Raw genomic sequence first — 21,032 nt, forward strand, 5'->3', positions numbered from 1 at the left:
CCCCAGATCCCTCATTGCTGTTGCTATTGACGATACGCCGTTAATATCAGTGACAGAGGTGTTCTCCGAGCCACGAGCCGACCCGTCCTTCCAGCATATCGACATAGCGAATTCAGTCCCCGCCATTACCGTCGCTTGGTTTCTTTTTTCTCTGCTGTCATGGATCATAATCAGATCCTCTCCCAGCGGGAGGTCGAAGGCATGATTGCCGAAGGCGATAGTATTGTCATTTTCCAAGACTATGTCCTGCGCCTCAACAAATGGCTGGACAAGCATCCTGGAGGCTCTCTGGTTATTCAGCATATGGTGGGCCGAGACGCGACCGACGAGATTACAGCGTAAATATTTTCCTTCATACTTGTCCTCTTCATCTTCCTATTTTGGTGCCATCTTCCGTCGGGCCTCTTCTCGTATGCCTCTACGACAATCCCCTGCCAGTCGCTGCATGCAATGTGCATCGAAAGCGAAATTCCCCAAAGTAGGATCGAGACACCGGCTCTGTTGTGCTTTAAGCTTAAACGTGCATATACAACGCACCAATGCGCGCGGGACGGCACGCGGGTTGCCATGCTGGATCGAGATCTCTTTTGCAGAGGCCCCATTTCATCTATTTGGCACCAGACCAAACAAACCCGCCTACGATAGTGTGCTAACAATTTCTTTCTCTTTTGCTGCAGATATCACTCGGCGGCTACGCTTCGAACGATGGCGGGCTACCGGATCGGCCGGAAGCCAATGGGGCCCTGGATCAGTAAGACTCCTCCGATCAGGGGAGGCATCTTCCGCAAATCGAGCCTCCACACCCAGCCGGAGATTCCGGACATGTCCATCTCAGATCCCGAGAGCAACTCAGACACGGACGATTATTCCGATGAACCGAGCTTGTCCAACACGCCCATATCACTCTCTCAGTGCAGCAGCCCCAGCTTGTCCAGCATCGACGGTCCAGGTGCTCGTATTCCTGCTCTTAGCCTTGGTCTTGGCCAGAAGAGCCTTCGCAGACGAATTGCTTCATCATCAGCATCATCTATTGGCGCTGCGTCTCCACCAACTAATTGTCCTGTCAAGTATACAGATTGGGCCGTCCAGCAGGGGGTTGAAAAAGGCCTGCGTGACTATCCGTCTTTGGATCCAAAGGTTCAACAGGGCGTCGTCAACAGATACCGGGCTTTACACCAACAGATACGCGATGAAGGGCTCTATAGCTGCCGATATGTGGAGTATGGCAAGGAGATGCTTCGATACACGACTTTGTTTGCCTGCTTCCTTTTTGCCTTGCACCATGGATGGTATATGACCTCGGCCGTCTTTCTTGGGTTGTTCTGGGTGAGTGCCTCTCATATTTGCCTCGTGTAACACATCATCGTGCTGACCTGTTTTTATCGATGCTTAGCATCAAATCATGTTCACGGCTCATGATGCTGGCCATCTAGCCATTACTCAGATATTTGTCATCGACACGCTCATCGGCATGTTCATCGCTGATTTTTGCTGTGGTCTCTCCATTGGCTGGTGGAAGAGCAGCCATAACGTCCACCATCTGATAACAAATCAACCAGTGAGTTACTACTGCCGTCATACTGAGGACTTAAAAGACGACCAGCCGTTAACCATATTGTTTTAGGAGCATGATCCTGATATTCAGAACGTCCCCCTCTTCGCCACATGCCCTTCCTTCTTCAGATCACTCCGTTCCACCTACTATAATAACTTCGTCTTTATCTGGGACGCCGTGGCAGATGCCCTCGTTCCGTACCAGAAGTACACATACTACCCGATCATGGGCGTTGCTCGCTTCAACCTCTATCTTCTGTCTTGGCTGCACCTCTTGTCGGGCAAATCTTCGTCGTTGGGTTCTACCAAGGCATGGTGGATTCGTCCCACGGAAATCACCTTTTGCGCTGCTTACTGGTTCCTCTTTGGCTACTGCTTGGTTTGGCGCTCATTACCGACATGGACAATTCGTGTGGCCTTTGTGCTCGTGTCACATATTGTCACTATGCCATTGCACGTCCAGATTACTCTCTCGCACTGGGGCATGTCGACGTCCGACTTGGGTGAGACCGAATCTTTTGCCCAGCGGCAATTACGAACCACCATGGATGTGGATTGTCCTGCTTGGCTTGACTTTATCCACGGTGGACTCCAGTTCCAAGCCGTTCACCATTTATTTCCAAGGATGCCACGACACAATCTCCGCCGAGCGCAGACCCTAGTCAAGGAATTTTGTGCAGATACGGGCATTCCTTATTCCATTGTGGGCTTTGTTGATGGCAATCGCACGGTCCTTGGCCGGCTAGACGAAGTGAGCGAGCAGCTCAATATGATGTTGAGCTGCCAAAAGTACATGGCTGAGACGGGAGAGAGCGGATTGCACTGAACGGCTCATTTGCTTGTTTCTTGCAGTAGATGCAGAAACTCGTGTCTTTAATATCTCGTACCATAGAGGGAAAATGCGTATCATGGAGGGAAAATGAAAGAAAGGCGTTAAATGGATTTGTATTGTACTAGAAATGGCTTGGGAGGGGTATATGTGGCCTCGTTCTCGGCGTAGAGGACATAATTGATAGAGTCTGATGTTATTCCTTGCAATAATATGTGTCCCAAGAAAACCAGTCCATTGTGTTATCAAATGACCTCTTGCGCTTGCGTGGTGAAGGACCATCAGAATCCAAGCAGCCTAGTATGTTCTCGATGTCAATATTGTCAAAGCCTGACTGCTCATTTAGGTCTTGGTCTCTGATGTAAGCCATAAAAGCGTTGGTATATAACTCGAAATCAGCTTCGCTGGAAGAAGTATCCATTCCACAAACAGTGGATTCTTCTGAGGCTGTTGCTGGCATCATGGACTCTTCTGAACTGGTCCCTGTCGCTGTAGACTGTTGATCTTGTGCGTCCTCGGCGGTATGTTCACCGGATATGGCAAAATCTGCCAAATTACAGAAGACTAGAGCCGTTTTTTCCAGTTTGGAAGAAACTGCGGGAAGGGAACCGAATTGTTTCATGCTCTTGAAATATGTTGCTGTCTTTTGGAGCAGCTCGAGGTCTTGCGGTGTACTTGGTTCCGATGGATGGTCCATGATATGGCCAAACAGTGTAAAGAATGGCGTAAAGGGATAGTATAATAGTTGCCTTCATTTCGAGACTGTTAGTGCGAGGGCTTATTGAGAGTAATACCATGGGACTTGCCAGACGAGTCCATTGTACACATGGATCGAGTTTGAGACTAGGTCTGGGAGAAGCATGATGGCATCCCGAGCGGCTTGAACGCGACGTTCTCTGCTGCTGGGGTCCTTGCGTAATACTAGGACCAGGATGTGCAGATACTGAAATCTCATTGCGCGTACACCAATCGTCATCTCTTGGATCTGATGAGCTGTTGAGGTAGCGGATTCTTCATTCAAAACCTTCAACAAGAGCTAATAGAGTGTCAATAGAGATCGTTTTTTGCTTGAGAGATGAACTTTACTTCATTTGTATATGAATCCCATGACCGTAGTTTGGCGGCCAAAGCTTGATAGTCTGCGATATTTCCAGGACTTGCAAGAAGACTGAGCGCCGCTCCGGTTAACTTGGCCAATTTCATTCCTTGGATGAAAAAATGGGCGCCAAAGGTCGAGGTAGAAGAGCCGTTCTCTGTAACGATGGGTTGACTCCTGTGCGGATGGTAGCCTAGGAGGTATTGGAAGTCGGGCAGCGGAACATTCTCGTATATGGTAGTCGGGAGTAGCATTGGGCGCCCGAAAGCCAACGAACAAGATTTGTCTATTGAGAACAAGGACCAGAATAAAGCTAATTGGCGTTGTTGGTATTTGTAACTGCCTCTTCCTACCACGTGCAAGCCAAGGGCTTGAGCTTGGCGGCAAGCATGGCCTACAAGCATCCAAGAGAGATTGGGAGAGGCGTATTGCTCGCCGTGGCACCCTAATAACAGGAGTGCCTGGACGTTTATCTCGCTGGGCTCTAAGAATATTCTACAGTCATTTAGTGCCATTTCTGTGTTCTTCTGGAGGCTCTCAACAACATCTGATTGAGAGCTGTCGTTTTGAAGAAGGGTGAGAAGAATAAAGTTGACGTAGACAATCCAAGCGCGTTGAGGCACTGTAGCTGGATCGAATATGACGTTCAAGAGAAGGTCATCCAGTGGAGTGATGAATAAGATATCAGCGAGTTGTGCACTTTGAAGGAAATCTGATTGCGGTTAGCTGACCATGCAGAATTCATACAAACGATCGATCAACGTACAGCTTATCAAGTTATACCCAGCTGCTCGGGAGGGAACATAGTATCCATTGAGAGACTCAAAAGCTGCTGCATCTGTGCGTGGCTGTTGGAGGCTAACTGTAGTCAGAGATTTGGATAGGTCCTGCAATGCGGAGGATGCTGCCTGGTGTTCTGCAAGTCGCCCTTGTCGCGACATATTCTTGATAACATCTAAGTGTCGCGAAGCTTCGCTCAAGTATGAGAATGAATGCGAATGGTCTAGAGTGAGCTCAGGAGCATCTTCTTCTCCAATTGGCGTTCGATATGATGTCGCTGCTTCTACATTTGACCTTGTTGTGCTTGAAGGAGCTTCAGAGACTCCACGATTTCCAGCAGAACTTATGAGAGACGTATTGATCACGTCAGAGAGCGTATCCAGGGCTTTCTCAACACGCGAAAGACGCTGGTCTACGTTGCTGGTGTTTTGAGGAAGGATAGTTGCTGCTTTTTTGGCTGGTTCAGCTCTGATATTTGAAGTTAGACATCTATCAGCGCGAAGATGATTGAGGGTCATACGTGGTGACAGTCTCATTAGACTTGGAGACAGGGCCTAATCTGTGGTAGACGCATTCGCCTGGCCATGGACGACATGCTGCACACTTGGGAAACTCTCTCGAACATCTTTTTTTTTTAGGTTAATAAAAAGAGTTCTGAGTTTAATAGCCTTGCAAACTCACTTGATCTTCTTTTGCCGGCAATGGGTGCACTGCATGTGTTTAGATGGTGTCAGCCATACAGAACCACCGGCGGCACATGGTGGGAACTGCGACGTACCGCAAACCGTGCTAACCCTACATCTTTGGAAGGCGGCATATTCGAGTTCATAGTGCGATAGGATGGGTAATGTCGAGCCAGGGCTGTGACGATGTTCAAGTTACTTCTCTTCCACTTGGTGAGATCATGGAGAGGCAACCTGTGTGGAAGCTCAAGTATTAAGCTCCGGCTTCACGGGCGGCCATTGGTTGCGACCGGAGTTTCAAATCTAGCTTTGCGTAAGTCCGGCGTCATCCAATCAGAGGCTAACGGCATATATTCCTCCCTTGAAATACAATCGTCTGCCTTCATTTAGAACGATGGTGACCTTATTACTTGAAAAATATGAGCTTAGCTCCTAAAACGCGATACATATTTCTTAAAATGACAAAAGCAATGCAATAATATGAATGAATCAGATTCCTATCAACCATCATGAAGCCAAATGATGTTACTAGCAGCGCGGCGCTAAAGTATTTACGAAGAGAGGTTAGCCATGAGGACAAGGGAAATGTATGGCAATGCCGAACAATTTAAGTGGTTGCTCCTACTGGCCTATGCGGCTGAATGGTTATACTTATGTCAAGGTTTGTATAATCTCTACTCCGTAAATGACATCAAACTATGTCAAAAGCAATTACGTCTCGTATCCGTGGCTCTGAGCCATCAACGACTTGGTATCACTAGGTTGGCAAGTTGGAAAGCAGCCAGGGTATTCGCTCCTACATCTCTCATTCGGGGGGTTAATAGATACAAATCAGACACACATCTTGATCAAGGCTGGAAATGAAAAGATAATCCTTGTAATATTCCACCATCCTTGGTCCGTTACCACCAATGAGCACCAAACTCACCGGGAAGCCGATCGAGTAGTAAATGTCCGACAGGCAGCCCCGCGATTGGGCAAAGCTGCCATTCACCATCTTTAGAAGTAATACAATCGCATCATGGGTCCGGAGATGAGAATTATAGAATTGAATATAGATTTTCTTTATTTTTTCAAATTGTTTTCGTCTTTACGCAATCTTTTTCCACATTATTTTTCTTTACCATAGCGGTAGCAAAGGCGATTTCTTTACCACTCTGGTTCTTTCTGATCCATGCGGGAGCTTTTGACGTTTGAGAGTGTGCCAAACAAATTATCCGGTCGATGAGTGGGCAAACAATAATCGCAAAACCACCTAGTAAACCACCCAAAGATGACGCGTTCTCAGGAACCCGCTGCTGTTGAGCTTGGGGAAGACCAACACGCTGAAAAATCTGACAATGATGAAGCGTTGCGAACGAGCGAGAAACAATCCTTGAGTTTTATCCAAATATACAAGGTTAGCGGACAATAAAAGGACTGTTCTGCCGACTCTAGCTAAATAATGAACAGAAAATAATGAACATGGTGACTCTTCGCGAGAAGCTGATGTATACGGTGGGCATTCTCGCCGCTATGGGATCCGGAACGGTACTGCCTTTGATGACTCTAATTTTCGGCAATTTTGTGTCGGTATTCACCGATTTTGCTTTGGGACGAATCCCCAGCGAGAGTTTCCGAGGCAAAGTAAACCACTATACGTATGTAATGCTACTGGGCCTTGATGAATGATATGGCAGCTAACTAAACTATAGACTATACTTCATTTACATGTTCATCGCCAAGGCAGCATGCACATATATATATATGTTTCTGTTCACAGTCGTCGCTGCCAGCGTCAATTCGGCTGTTCGGCAGAAATATGTAAATGTTGTACTCCACCAGCGAATTGCCTATCATGAAACTGTTCTCACATTGGGAGCCGTCTCCCTCGCCCTCTCCACTCATTCTAATACCATTCGTTCTGGTCTGGCTGAGAAGTTTGGCTTGTCACTCAAAAGTAGCTCTACTGTCGTTGTAGCTTTCGTTGTGGCACTTCATTCTCAGTGGAAATTGGCTTTAGTCACGGCTACGATAATTCCAGCTGCGGTTGTGGCGGTCGGTATCACGAGTGTGTTTGACGAGGAGAAAGAAGCGAGCCTCAACGCCATCAATGCAGAGGCCGCAACGCTTGCGGATGAAGTGATAAGTTCCATGAGGACCGTCAGAGCGCTCGGAGCTGAAAAGGCTCTAGGCGGCAAATACGAGGGCATGCTGAAGCGTGCCATTGCAATTGGACTCGCTCGATCTCTGATCAAGGGAATCCAAGCTGGGGTGTACATGTTCATCCTTTATGGAGGATACGCCCTCGCCTTTTGGTATGGATTGAAACTATATGTCGATGGCGAAGCGGCAACGGCTGGTACAGTGATCACCACTCTTTTCTCTATCATGATTGGTGTAAATGCTTTTTCCGAGCTCGCTGGCTATCTTGGACCGTTTTTGCGAATAAAATCTGCTGGAGCCGAGATTTTTGAAGTCATTGATTCGGCCCCAACAGCGCGAGTGAGCTCAGGGCAGGATGAAAGCTCCAATTATGCGATGGGCCATTTCCAGCAAGACATTACTTTTGACAGCATATCATTCAATTACCCAACTCGGAAAAATGTTACGGTTCTAAAAGGGTTTTCTCTCAACATTCCTGCTGGTAAAACTACTGCCTTGGTCGGGCCCAGTGGTTCCGGTAAGTCAACCGTTGTCGGGCTCCTTTTGAGATGGTACGATGCTGCGAATGGGCAGATCAAGATAGGTGAATCTGGATTACATGAAATCCCACTTCAGACGCTGAGAGCGAATATTGGACTTGTGCAACAAGTAGGATTATTTGTGTCTTCCCGAAGTGTAGCTGTATTTCTAACAAGATGATAGGAGCCTTATCTATTCACTGGTACCGTATACGAAAATATCGAGTATGGATTGTCAGGAAGCCCATTGGGGCAGCTACCAGTCGAAGACAAGAAGCGTCTGATCATAGAGGCTTGCAAGACTTCCAACGCTCATGAGTTTGTCACCAGACTCCCAGAGGTATGATATGAACCTACACTGTTACCATTGTGTTGACTCACGCAATGCAGGGATATGATACACCAATTGGGAACCGAGGCACGATGCTTTCTGGTGGTCAGAAACAGCGACTGGCTATCGCTCGAGCAATTGTCAAAAACCCACCCATTCTTATCCTGGATGAAGCTACGAGTGCCCTTGATGTGAATTCAGAGGCAATCGTCCAACGGGCGCTCGATAATGCTCGTGAAAATAGGACAACTATATCAATTGCCCATCGCTTGACCACAATCAAAGCTGCAGACCAGATTGTGGTGATGAAAAAGGGCGAAGTTGCAGAGGTTGGTACGCATATGAGCTTATTGGACAAGGAACATAGTATTTATAAACGGCTATGGGAGGTGCAAATGTTATCGCAAAGCCGGCACTCCATAGAAAGAGAGGATGAAGAACTAGAAACAGTGGCCAGCGACTCTGTCCTACAAAAGGAACTGACACAGGTGGAAGATGCATCTCGTACAATGTCGGAGCAGACGAGCCAAAAGCTTAAGAGCAGAGGAGTATTCACTCTCGTTAGCAAAATCCTTTCTTCTCAAAAGAAGCACTGGTGGGTGTTCTTCATTATTTGCGCATCTGCAACCGTTGGAGGTAAGTTGTACGATCAATACTCGTCTCTTGAACCATTGACTGACCTTGAAAGGTGCTCTATTTCCTGTTCAAGCGTTTCTTTACGCCAGAGTGGTGACATCATTCCAATTGACTGGTACTGCCCTCGTATCTCACGGTAATTTCTGGAGTCTCATGTGGTTTATACTGGCTATCGCAGTCGGAATCGGGTACTTGGGTGTAGGATGGGCGGGAGGAGCACTGGGAGAGGTAAGAGACATGCAACATTGGTAGGAAATTCGCCTTATGCTAACTCTCGTATAGCTTGTTGCCCAGGCATATCGATATGAGTACTTGCGCTCCATGATGTCTCAATCTATGGCATTTTTTGATCTTGAAGAGAATTCTGTCGGCAGCTTGCTATCCAGACTTTCGTCAGACCCCGACGCGGTCAACGCACTTGCTGGAAGTAATCTTGCAGTCATTGTAACTGTCGGAGTCGCATTAGTTAGCTGCGTGGTGCTTGCTTTAGCCACAGGCTGGAAACTTGGTCTCGTGGTTCTCTTTGGCGGCTTCCCATTTATCTTTGGAGCTGGCGTTGTTCACGAAAGAATGCAAAATTCGTTTGAGGAGAAGTCCGGAGCCATGTTGGCAGATAGTGTTGGCTTTGCCAGCGAAGCTATTCAGGCCATCCGCACCGTGTCGGCGCTGAACACGGAACCGTTGATCGAAAAGAAGTTTGGAAAGTTGCTGGACGAGTATAGCCGCAATGCCTGGCAATATGCGGTGCGGAGTATGACTTGGTTTGCTTTGAGCGACAGCATTGACTTGTTGTGTATGGCTCTAGCCTTCTGGTGAGTTGCCGTGATCTCATATCCTGTTACGTTCACTATTAACAGACCTTACAGGTACGGAGGCCGGTTATTATCATTCCAGGAATATACAACAACACAGTTTTTTATCGTGTTCATAGCCATCGTATTTGGAGCTCAAACAACAGGACAATTCTTTGCCCATAGTTCAGGTATAGTGAAACAGTCTCGAGAACTCGCAATCGGAATGCTAATGTATGGCCATATAGACATATCCCAAGGTATATCGTCGACCCGCGCGATTCACGAATTGGAAGATTCCGTGCCGGATGTGTCCAGTTTGAATCAGACGGCGCCAGACATTTCAGTTCTTAGCCAAGAAACTCCGCTTATGGAGTTTCGCGATATAGACTTTTCATACCCCTCCAGGTCATCTCAACGGGTGCTGAAGCACTTCAACTTGAAGCTATACAAAGGACAATCCATCGCTTTGGTAGGTCCTTCTGGGTGTGGCAAGTCCACCATAATTCAGCTTCTCGAGCGATTTTATGAGCCTCTAGCAGGAGAAATTATGATTGCGGGTACACCAATGCAGAGCTACGATCCCGGAGTCACTCGCACATTATTTTCGTTGGTCAGCCAGGAGCCAGTTCTATACCAGGGCACAGTCGAGGAAAATATCAACTTGGGAAGATCCACGCCATTGACGCCAAACGAACTAGAGCACGTCATTGATCAGTCACAACTTCGTGACTTAATCTCATCCCTCCCAGAAGGAGTGAAAACATCAGTGGGATCTAGAGGTACCCAACTCTCTGGTGGCCAGAAACAACGCATTGCAATTGCGCGAGCGATTGCTATGGATGCACCGGTTCTGCTGCTCGATGAAGCCACCAGCGCCTTGGATAGTGAGACTGAGCAGCTCATTCAAGCTGCCATTAAAGAGGGCACTGCAGGGAAAACTGTCATATCGATAGCACATCGGCTTTCTACGATCCAACATTGCGACTGCATTTATGTGCTCGATGGTGGAAGGATAATTGAGAAAGGAACTCACTCAAGCCTCTTGGAATCGAAGGGTCAATATTGGTCCACGGTGATGGCTCAGATTGGTGTTTGCGAGTCTTGATGAGTAAAGGGGAATGATTGTCTAAGGAGTGAATCGGTTAAGAAAATTAGGGCAAGGGCCGTAAAGATGGCTTCGGAAGCAGCAGGGCGGGAATCTACTTTGATTCATTTCTCTCATTTCTTGTATTTGCAATTCTATACATTTAATAGGACAGTAAATTACTCTGTACCATGAATACTTCGACTATCTGGGGATTAATCTTAAAGAAACAAGTCAATACACCCAGACCAGAAAGATATCTGTTGTATACAGGTCTACCACCACTCAGTAAAAGGCACAGATACAGTATTGCATCAACATTAGGTATCAAATATCAATCCTAGTCTAAAACAAGTTACTACTCGTTTGCTGAACAGCAATCATATCCCGATATTTCCCTCACCGTTGTTTTCACGAACGATCATGTAGCTCCGAATACGCCCCAGAATAACGCAATATCGAATAAGGAGAGACCACGATGGCCTCGCAGTTATTGCCCACTCAAATCCCTGACATCTGTCCATCCCTTAGTACCCTAGCTAGGTAATTATTCTCCGGATGGCGTTCGGCACTTGAATCCGGTGTGCCATCCGGAAGACAGCGTGGGGCTATGCCCGGACACTATAGCATGTCCGACTTCGCGCAACTTGATTGGCTGAACATGGACCAAGGCCTCCGGATATCAAGATACAGTCGTCTTCAAGATGAGTATATATTCTTCGATGAATCGTTTGTAAACGGCACTCACTTCTCATCATCATTCATTCTCAGCACACAGTCCAGCTCAATACCTAGTCATCAATTTGTTCTTTGTATAGCAACATAATCAATATCATTGTCATAATGTCAGTTCCAACAATTGCAATTATTGGAGGCGGTCCTAGTGGCCTTGCTTTGGCACGGTTGTTGGAAGTCAACAAGATAGAATACGTTGTCTACGAACGAGACGCAACCTCTTCAGTGGAGGGCCAGGGAGGCTCTCTCGACATCCATGGGAAAACCGGTCAAGTTGTCTTGAAGGAAGCCGGACTGTTTGACGAGTTCAAGAAGTATGCGCGCTGGGACGCCACCAAAACTCTTATTCAGGACAAAAACGGAACCACGCACCTTGAGTTTGGTGAGGAACAAGATTCCCCGGAAATTGATCGCGCTTCGCTGCGTAAGATTCTGCTCGAGTCTATTCCGCCGAGTAAGATCAAATGGAATCACGCCGTTGGTAGTGTGGAAAAGCTTGACTCTGGAAATTTTTCTATCAACTTCAAGAATGGCATTTCCGTGGCAGGCTTCAAACTTGTCGTTGGAGCAGATGGTGCATGGAGCAAAGCACGACACTTGGTGAGTAGTAACCGCGTCCGATCATGGAGAAATATGCTAACAACAAAACAGCTCACCTCAGCAAAGCCTCAATATTCGGGGAAGCATTATCTTGAGGCCAAGATTTCCAATTCAAACCCCTTCCATCCCACTATCGCAAAACTAGTCGGAAGTGGAAATCTTGTAGCTATGGGAGAAGCAAAGCAAGTATCAGCACAAGCACAAGGCGACGGATCCTACCGCATCTATCTCGGTTTGACTGTTGCCGAGGACTTTGCTACAAACGGTCCTGTAGACCTCTCTAAAGCAGACGGAGAGGTTGCACGCAGTTTTTTCGTCACCAACACTGACTTCTTCGGCACTTGGGGTTCTCCCCTCAAGGACATCATTACAAACTCCGAGGGTGCCTTCAGGCCCTGGCCGCTTTATCACCTTCCGTCTGAAGCACTCTCTTGGGTTTCAGTTCCGGGTGTCACTGTTATCGGCGATGCGGCTCACGTATCTACCCCGTTCGTGGGAGAGGGTGTCAACTGTTCGATGTATGATTCCTATGTGTTGGCGTCTCAAATCGCGGAACACGGTTTGGGTCAGCTGGACGCTGCGGTTGCAGCATACGAAAAGGAAATGTTTGAGCGCGGGAAAGACTTGATTGAACGAAGCAACGGCAGTGCGAGCCTTCTATTTGCACAGAATGCCCCCAAGCCCTTATTAGATGTCCTGAAGTCCTCACAGTAGGATGTTTAATCTTTGATCGGAGATGATTGGATCAGAGAGCCTTCATTTTGCAATATGGCTCCGCGATTATGTAGGCCAAGTTGCTTCTGGTCTTTGGTATACATTTTATTTCAAAATATAGGCTCGTAGGATGGATTTGAAGGATTCCGCAGTCGTTCATGCATTCAAGTTTCAATTCAGTCCTCAAATACTAGCTCACAGTTGGCAATGAGTAGCGATAGCATTATGTTAAACATAGATAGATATATTACAATTCTCGACAACTTTGATCATGCCTTACCTAGACTTTCCTCTAACCAATTGATCTCAATCTACATTTCTTTTACCATGGCCGGATCATCCTTGCGCGTATCTCGCATTTATCTACATGAACTGGATGACTGTTTCACCGCTCTTGAACGATACTGTGGCATATGACCATTCTTCCTTTGTTTTCAAGAGAGCGACTTTGATTTCCCCCTCCTCACTCTTTTGGGATTCATTTTTTATCTCCTCCGGGTTTTTCAGGAGAGGCATGCGAAACTTGTCTTTCCTAAATATCGTACCTACCAATCCATCAATAGTGAGCTGGGATTTCACCCCGACTGCCTCTTTAGGATGAGACCATATGATGATGGCTGCTGCCAATATTATGATACCACAAACGTAAAGTGCCTTGAGTGTAATCAAGAGACGAAATGGAATAATTGGCACCCTCGTCAGAAGTACCTTCGAGCGAGACTGTTCAAGAATATTCTTTCTTCTGCTGATAGCCCCGACGGATAGTGATAGCACGGCATGAGACATAAAAGTTGCAGTGGTTTCCGCAATGTCGGCGGAGCTGTTGCCGGCGCTGGCAAAGTTAGCCGCGCATTGTAATGCGGCATTCACACGATCGTTGCCAAAAGGACCAGACATGATGCCACCAAGAGTGCTATTCGCCAGAGTCGTGTTGAATGATGTTACGGTATCGTTCACCCAGGTATACGTTGCTTCATAGACGGTAGAAGAGCAATTCAAGATCCAAGATAATGTTTCGACTGCGTCAGAATGATAGGCAACTCCAGGGTCATTTACAAAGCTCTTTGAATCAATCTCTTCTTTTACAGCCCAAGTCGCGAAATACACTGGATTCTGATATGTGAAAGGCGAGGTCTCGGTGAGGCTTGAGTTGCTAAAAAGCTTTATTCCCACCGGGCTTGACAGTGTGTTAAAGTCGCCGGTAAGTGCAGGTGTACAGTTGAACTTTGAGTCATTAGGTTGCATGTAAGTGCAGTCATATGTTATTGGTTGACACTGCGTAGATACTGCGAATGTGGTGGCTTTGAAGTCGACGTTTGAGGAGCTTGCTGCGTCTCCAAGATATAAAACGGCCGGTGATTGGTTTGTTGGAAAATAGTTTACTCTATCGATTGTAGAGACATTGTGCAAGACTTTAAAAGCCTCGCTAGCAGAAACAAGGTAGCTTTTCCCCATCGCTGTTATGACGTTGCATGGAGAGCCGGTCCCGTTGTCGGTGCAATCGCTACTTATAAGCCCCCGACCAAACGAGTGAATAGAAGGGCTATTAATTTGTAACTGCGTTTGCTCGATTGGTATAACCACGAGGCCAAACCAGGTATCAATAATTGGGATGACAAGACTTCTATAAATGTCAGTAACTGAGCAGAAATGACTCAATGTGACCAAAATATGATCTACTCATAATATCCGTCGATGATCAAGTAATAAACTTACCCCAAGATTGTTGTAATTGTCAGGGTAATAACCACACCAAAAAGAGGGCCGTCAAACTTGCTTCCTCTTGTCGCTCGATAACAGATGGCGTCCCAAAGGCCGTGCCACCCACTAACCAGGAGGCCTAATAACACTGATAATTGCTTTGGTGTGAGGAGTTTGTTGATCTGTCCCTCCTGTGACATCTGGTTCATAGAATTGGCCGCGAAAAATGTCATCAATCCCGTTATCGTGCCCGATAAGTATGGAAGAAGCTTTCCAGCCGCAGAAGCAATAGTACTTAGAGATGACGGATTAAAGAGTACATAGTATGCCTTGGAACCACCGCTGACCATAAAATTACTGATGATGTTTCGTGGAGCGGAGGAAATATTGCCAGAAGCTTGCAGCTCGGGCAAGCCTGGGTTCAGAGATATGCGATTTTTAAATATGATACCAATGAGAAACCCAGATACAGAAGTTATGGCCAGGCATGGTACGGTAATTGCCAAGAGGATGGTTACATATGTGTTTATTTCATGCCCTTGATCTTTCTTCTTACTTCGCTCTTCAGTCTTGGTTAACATCGAATACCAAAGTTGAGTCATCTTTGAGAATCGATGAAATCTTTTTATCTTTGAGGTTGAAAATGGAAAGAAACAAGATTTGGAGTCAACTTGCCTAAATGGAAACTTTTGAAAGACTCCGCACCTTCAGTATTTATTCCCCCTGTGTGTCGCACAATGATCTTTGTAAGGCACTCTGCATACACATCATTGGGACCAAGAGCCGGTGATTTCGAGATGGAAGCCTGATTTAAGGCTTGAACTATGAACGCACTGAGTAAACAGCTCTTACTGCGAATTCCAAATGTCTGGTACATGTACGACCTTGACTCACAAATTTGTGGCTTTCAGTAAGGCGAAGCTGGGCTAGTAGGCCTGATTCCACTGAAGAGGCTGAAAAGGTGTTTATGCAGTAAGGAGAGAAGATTGACGACTGGTGTTACCGCGCATCACTTAGGTTACGCAAATCGTACATCAATCACTCAGTATTCCATTGTAGAGGTACACGTTGGTTTAAAGAGCCCGAAAGACTGAACAACTGACGTGCTATGTCGTATCTACATGATACATAGCTACCCATTTATTAGAGTAAGGAGTCAAATGGTAATGGATAGTGTGCTCTAAAGGAGTGATAGATGCCTCTTATGTGGGCTTGCCGAGCAGAGCCTTGTTTAACCACGAGTTTCAAGGGTCGCGTGGAATTGGAGGTATCAACTAGGTAGCGAAATAGGCTGTTTAAACAAAAAAAAAAAAAGGTCCGAATAGCCTTGTTTTCCAGAACCCAAGGATTCGACACTTGACCCCTACGAGCACCGAGCTTTTGACACATACTGTAGGACAGACTTCTACTACATACTAGTGTCACCGTGGCTGCGCTGCGAGTATATTGGGAGATAAAAATTCATTCTAAATATAAGTTGACTAACGTCCTTATTAATTCCTCATATATGAAGGTACTTACATGCATGTGTCATGTGAAAGCACAGCCACGCACTATTTTTTTTTTAATGATATGGCACGGACATCATTCCGTTCCTTTACATCCTTGGTGCTTGGCTTGCGTAGATTGAGATCGCAAACCTTTGCTGTTTTGAATACTGATTGGCATTGTTGAATCTCCACCAGCATATAGAGATGCGAAGAGAAAGCGCCAAGACACCCTCAAGCTGATATTAATGTTCAACGATCTACATGAGCAGGCACCTAGTTGTTGACTCTACTGATGGTTGGATAAAAATATACTGAGACAAATTATTTAGAAAATCACATTTTATTGCTTCTCGTCAAACGGCCTTACTTGAAGCCGCAAGTCAAGTTTATATAACCGAAACTTGCATTGTACTCTCCAACTATCTTGATCCAACCCAAAACCGATTCCCTCTAACTAGAGACCTAGGGCTGTTCTGGTAAGACCTAAACCACATGTATCTCAACTATCAATACTATGGCTTCTTGATACATTGGGTACCCTTGTAGTACTCCTCTAGTTTGCAACACCTGGAATCTCCGTTTCCTGCATTCCATGCGCAGTAATACCCATTGCCAAAGTCACACGGTCCATTTTGGTAGCATGGCAGAAGCTTTGCTTTTGCAGCGTAACATTTACCGTTCAATGCTTTCTGGCCGTTTGCGCAGCAGATTGTATTGCTCGACGCACCGCCGGTACTGTCGACAAAGACGCTGACATCAATTGTACATTGTGGTGTGCTTCCTGAGCAGATAGTCTTCCCGTCGGGGCATAAGTTATACGACGCATCTGCGCACTGCCCGTTTATTGCCTTTTGGTTGAAGGCGCAGCAAAGTATAGCCCCTTTGTTGTCTTGGGTACATTGTGTTTTTCCTGAGCAAATAGTCTTTCCGTCGGTGCATTGGAGCGCTGGAGCTATCGGGTCCACGCATTTTCCATTCAAGGCTTTCTGGCCAGGAAAGCAACAAACAGATGTTCCCACTTGGTCTAGAGTACACTGAGACTTCTCTCCAATGCAAAGGAGCTGACTAGGACAAGTACAAAATGGGAAAAGGGTGAGGTCCGAGCTGGCAGATGCTGGGCTGGCAGATACCGCAGAGGCTTGAAGCAGGCCAAGCGCGAGGAGAGCCGCAGGGATGAATGATGGCATGGTAAAGATGGGATAAAAGAGTTTTTTTATTTTGGGTTCACGAGCAGAGACTTGCTGGTAGCTTATTTGTAGAGACTGAAGAATAATGAATCGAGAGATCTTTTTCCTGGTACTATGCCAGCTCTATTTATGTGCAACTTCCCACATTCATCGAGCTAACAGTAGATGCCCAAATGCCCTACTTTCTCTTTCATCTTCCGATATTTTCCTTCTCCGCTGGTATGAAATGAGACTGTTTTACCTGAGCCGAGACAAAGTGTCAACTTATGTCACAGTGTGTTCCAATAGTGCTCTATTAATATATGAAAGCATGCAGCACTACGGTCCTTTAGCTCTGAGTGACCGAATGTCTTGAAATTTTAATCGCATGACTATTAAGCCACTGCATGCCGCATCCAATATCTACGGAATAGGAACGGTCTATAAGAAACTACACCTTTAAAAAAACGTGGCGTATTTGGTCTTAAGCGGCCATGTATACGCAGCCAGATTTGGTCTGTCTGGGCAGTAGCTGGAAAATCCGAGACGTTTAATCTTGCGTCCTTTGACGAGCCGTCTTTCTCGACGACTCTATATCTAGGCTATTAATCCGAGACACGGGAGTACCCGTGTCTTAGTGGATGTCATATGGCCTTCGTTCCCTCGAATGGCTGCCACACCAGTCTTACTTGAGCCGCTAGGTCCCGATATCCTACGGGTGGCTGGTCGGATCATCGGACAACCTTATCTGCAAATTCAACTTCCGCGGAGAAAGGAAATCTCAAGTGTCTTTACGGATGCGAAGATGCTCACGTGTACTTCACTGATTCATGCCAGCATATTGTAATGATCAATTGGACATCTGAGCTACATAATTGATGAACTACTGTCCGTGGGGAAATGGAGCTTGACTGATGGCTCCAGGTTTACCCCGCCATTTCAGTGCTCAATGATCAGTTAAACTGAACCACATTAGTCAATCTTTGTCACGAAAGGACTCATATCATGAAGAGAAATCGCTCAGCTCACCTCCAATCGGCCGTTGATGTTGGCAATTCGATCATCCAGTTGAATACCCTGGCGTTCACGGTATCCTCCATCTCGCATTGGCAGCTCGGCGGTTAAAAGGCTGCCCTCTAGCCGGATCTCATTGGCAGAGGCGGAAAAGTCTTGAGTAGTGACACAATTATTGATTAGCGCTTTTTGTCCAAAGAAGAAAAAAGGCTTTTATTTTGATGTACGGAATGAATGGATGAATGAATGTTATATGAACAGATTGAGTTCAGAGTGCTTCTGGTGATGGGTGGATAGAACCATAGTGGGTAATGAAGACTCGGAGACCAAAAAAAATATCCTTGATATTACTTACTGACGCCATCCCACATGAACCAACCATCTTCATTGCCAATGAAGTTGTCGAGGTCAATACGGGATTCTTGCCAGTTTCCCTCTTCATCTGCAACGTTGGCAACGAGGATGTGGCCGTCCTCTAGCCAAAAGTTTTGTGCTGAAGCTGAGAAAGACATTGTGACTGTGGCGTTTCGTATAAAGAGGGAAAAGGACTAAAGGCTGCTTAACTTGATTAAAGATTGGAATTTCTCCGAGATGCTGGTGCAAAGGTTCTTATATCTATGAGGGAAATGCACATGATGTTTGGAGCCTCAGGGGGCGGCTGTGTCGATGCCTAATACCCCTCATTGTGCCCCGCATCATTTTTCCTGCATGATGTTAACCGCCAGTGTTGAATTCTACGCTGTTGAAGTTCTCGCAAGTATTGCTCATGTCGCAAGAGCACTCCGTAGAGCTGTCAATCATCAAGGCCATTGGTCGTATGTGCTTCTACAAGGATCATCACTGAGGATGACTGATGCTTATTGTCCACGTTCTATTCCAAGAGGTTCTTGTTATACGCGCCTTGACATAATGACGACTCTGCAAGTCAGTATGACTACTACCGCGTCTAACATGAAGCTAAGACGCGCCAGCTGAGAGTCCAGCCAAATGCAACTAACGTACTTATCCACTCAAGTTTGGAAACCCACAACCTGTCGATTCCCTTCGTGATGAATAGGAATAACATGGCTGAGCTGGACCCTTACCCCGAGCTTCCTGATTCGCGCAGCATTCGGGCCATCAAGTTACATGGCGCCACCAGCCCCAGCGACGATATTCGATTCGACCTGATCACCCTGTCTCTCGATGCTCCGCTGCCGTATGAGGCGATCTCATACACATGGTCGGGGCAACCCCTTGACCGACCTGTCTACGCCAATGGCAGAGAGTATCTCGTCACTAGAAATGCCGAGGACGTCATGAGGAGACTACGCCCAAACAAGCCTGAGCATTCTCGTCATCTGTGGATTGATGCCATCTGCATTAATCAGAAAGACGACAGAGAAAAGGCAGTGGAGGTACAGCTTATGTATGAGATTTATGCAAATGCAGAGCGTGTCAATATTTGGCTTGGCCAAGGATCACCATCAACTGCTCTGGCCCTCAAATGGCTGAGGTGGTACAGCTGGACATTTTCTCCAGTCTGGAAAGCTCAGACAAAATATGCCGGGGGTATCACATCTGCGGGTTCAATTTTCATCAGGCTGCTTCTGTGCATCGCCGTAATATGCATGTCATGTGTTTGCGCATGTATCATGCTGCTTGTTGGGGCCGTAGTCTTGTTTCCTTTCGGGTTGCTATCCGTCTTCAAAAGTGGGCGGTCTTCTTACTCCCCATTTCAGCTTCTTCAACTAACACATACTGTTCCAGGCTACAAAAAGCAGTTCCAAGATGGCTTGGCTGACTTGGCGTCCATGGAATACTGGGAGAGAGCTTGGACAGTTCAAGAAGCAAACGCCAACGAAATGTGCTTTATTCTATGCGGATCGTCTGCGCCGCTTCGGCTTGATCTATTCTACATGAGCCATTATATGATCCCGCCGATATATATCTTCAGCCTCCTTAACAACAGCAAACTAAATCAACGCTATAGCTTGCACATACTTGACATATTTCACACCCATGTACAGGCAGAGTTTGGCACCCAGGTCTTTGACGTTCTTTGTAAGACAAAAGCAACGATAGCCAAAGATAAGCTGTTCGCCATAAGGGCCATGTTTCCTGACAGTCTGGGTGCATTGACTATCGACTATTCATTATCTGACAGCGATACTTATACCGAAGCCGCCCGTATTGTTTTAGAGGAGACTCAGAACGTCGAATTCTTTAGATATGCTTGCCAGCCTGGTCGAGAGGACAATTTTCCCAGTTGGGTGCCTTCATGGTCGGCGCTTATCGACATTCCAGATTGGATCTGTAAATTTGCGCCAGCGACAATATCTCAGGAGGCTATTATAACAGAGGACGATGATACGAATGTACTCAAGTTGAAGGGACGGCGGGTTGATAAAGCTGCGTCTGCTATCAGTGAGAGGTTTCCAAGTGTAACACCTTTGCAAGTCCCGTGGTCACGCTCGTTGGATCTCAATGTCGCGCGCGAGGCCTTCGTGGTCTTTAGGGAATGGGTACATGCAACTGGGGCGGCAAACAACGAGGACCCCTGCATGCATCGACTGGCATGGATGATATCTCAAATGATCAAACTGGATGTCAATGACGTTTTGTCTTGGTTTCAATTGACATGGGCCGAGGACAATTTTGGTATGGAGAAGCTGTGGGACTACGGACTGCATGGGGGAGAAGTCTGCGATTCACGAAAGTTCACCGTGAATTTCTTGCAAATGGTCAGTGGTAGGTCGCTTTTCGTGACGGAAGCGGGAAGAGTCGGGATGTCAACTTTGGTAATATATCCGGGAGACGAAATTGCGCTGTTTACAGGCGAAAAGCTGCCATACGTTATTCGCAAAAGTCTCGACTGTCCAGACAAATACAGGCTAGTAGCACCGTGTTGGTTAAGCGGCGCCCTCATGGGTGAAGAGTGGCCGGGTTGGAATGGGCAGCTGGAGGACTTGGAAGATATTGAACTAGTTTAAAGCCACAAATCTTAAGGCGGTTAAAAAAAGATAATGCATTTCGTTGCTGGGAAGCCCAGTCCTGACATGAGAATACACAAATAATAGCGTGTTTTGGGATGGTCATGTACACATAGATTCTGCTGAACATATCCAACGGGCTTTGACGAAGCGATGATCTCTTTGTGGTCTCTTTACCACGTTGAGACAG

The 21,032-nt window shown here is 46.5% G+C and overlaps 7 protein-coding genes across 7 annotated transcripts; 4 read left to right on the plus strand and 3 right to left on the minus strand.

Moving 5' to 3' along the window:
- Positions 1 to 705: 705 nt before the first annotated feature.
- Triagg1_3414 (uncharacterized protein) lies at positions 706 to 2,380 on the plus strand (the record flags this gene model as incomplete). Its single annotated transcript, XM_062897704.1, has 3 exons — positions 706 to 1,326; positions 1,394 to 1,558; positions 1,625 to 2,380. 3 exons carry the CDS (start codon positions 706 to 708, stop codon positions 2,378 to 2,380), a joined length of 1,542 nt encoding a protein of 513 aa, XP_062757403.1.
- A 199-nt stretch (positions 2,381 to 2,579) lies between these two features.
- Triagg1_3415 (uncharacterized protein) lies at positions 2,580 to 5,088 on the minus strand (the record flags this gene model as incomplete). The annotated part of the gene is made up of 7 exons (XM_062897705.1): positions 2,580 to 3,132; positions 3,178 to 3,419; positions 3,470 to 3,706; positions 3,833 to 4,191; positions 4,246 to 4,727; positions 4,941 to 4,969; positions 5,038 to 5,088. 7 exons carry the CDS (start codon positions 5,086 to 5,088, stop codon positions 2,580 to 2,582), a joined length of 1,953 nt encoding a protein of 650 aa, XP_062757404.1.
- A 1,127-nt stretch (positions 5,089 to 6,215) lies between these two features.
- On the plus strand, positions 6,216 to 10,471 carry Triagg1_3416 (uncharacterized protein; the record flags this gene model as incomplete). Its single annotated transcript, XM_062897706.1, has 8 exons — positions 6,216 to 6,341; positions 6,395 to 6,582; positions 6,637 to 7,735; positions 7,790 to 7,945; positions 7,996 to 8,572; positions 8,625 to 8,800; positions 8,855 to 9,384; positions 9,439 to 10,471. The coding sequence occupies 8 exons, from the start codon at positions 6,216 to 6,218 to the stop codon at positions 10,469 to 10,471; spliced, it is 3,885 nt and encodes a 1,294-aa protein (XP_062757405.1).
- An 822-nt stretch (positions 10,472 to 11,293) lies between these two features.
- Triagg1_3417 (uncharacterized protein) lies at positions 11,294 to 12,499 on the plus strand (the record flags this gene model as incomplete). The annotated part of the gene is made up of 2 exons (XM_062897707.1): positions 11,294 to 11,785; positions 11,837 to 12,499. 2 exons carry the CDS (start codon positions 11,294 to 11,296, stop codon positions 12,497 to 12,499), a joined length of 1,155 nt encoding a protein of 384 aa, XP_062757406.1.
- A 363-nt stretch (positions 12,500 to 12,862) lies between these two features.
- On the minus strand, positions 12,863 to 14,400 carry Triagg1_3418 (uncharacterized protein; the record flags this gene model as incomplete). Its single annotated transcript, XM_062897708.1, has 2 exons — positions 12,863 to 14,123; positions 14,216 to 14,400. The coding sequence occupies 2 exons, from the start codon at positions 14,398 to 14,400 to the stop codon at positions 12,863 to 12,865; spliced, it is 1,446 nt and encodes a 481-aa protein (XP_062757407.1).
- A 3,409-nt stretch (positions 14,401 to 17,809) lies between these two features.
- Triagg1_3419 (uncharacterized protein) lies at positions 17,810 to 18,382 on the minus strand (the record flags this gene model as incomplete). Its single annotated transcript, XM_062897710.1, has 3 exons — positions 17,810 to 17,818; positions 17,886 to 18,025; positions 18,226 to 18,382. The coding sequence occupies 3 exons, from the start codon at positions 18,380 to 18,382 to the stop codon at positions 17,810 to 17,812; spliced, it is 306 nt and encodes a 101-aa protein (XP_062757408.1).
- Positions 18,383 to 18,919: 537 nt separating this feature from the next.
- Triagg1_3420 (uncharacterized protein) lies at positions 18,920 to 20,842 on the plus strand (the record flags this gene model as incomplete). The annotated part of the gene is made up of 1 exon (XM_062897711.1): positions 18,920 to 20,842. The coding sequence occupies one exon, from the start codon at positions 18,920 to 18,922 to the stop codon at positions 20,840 to 20,842; it is 1,923 nt and encodes a 640-aa protein (XP_062757409.1).
- Between the last annotated feature and the right edge of the window lie 190 nt (positions 20,843 to 21,032).

Source organism: Trichoderma aggressivum, assembly GCF_033847375.1.
Source record: "Trichoderma aggressivum f. europaeum strain CBS 100526 chromosome Unknown scaffold_010, whole genome shotgun sequence".
In the NCBI taxonomy this organism is placed as follows: Eukaryota; Fungi; Ascomycota; class Sordariomycetes; order Hypocreales; family Hypocreaceae; genus Trichoderma; species Trichoderma aggressivum.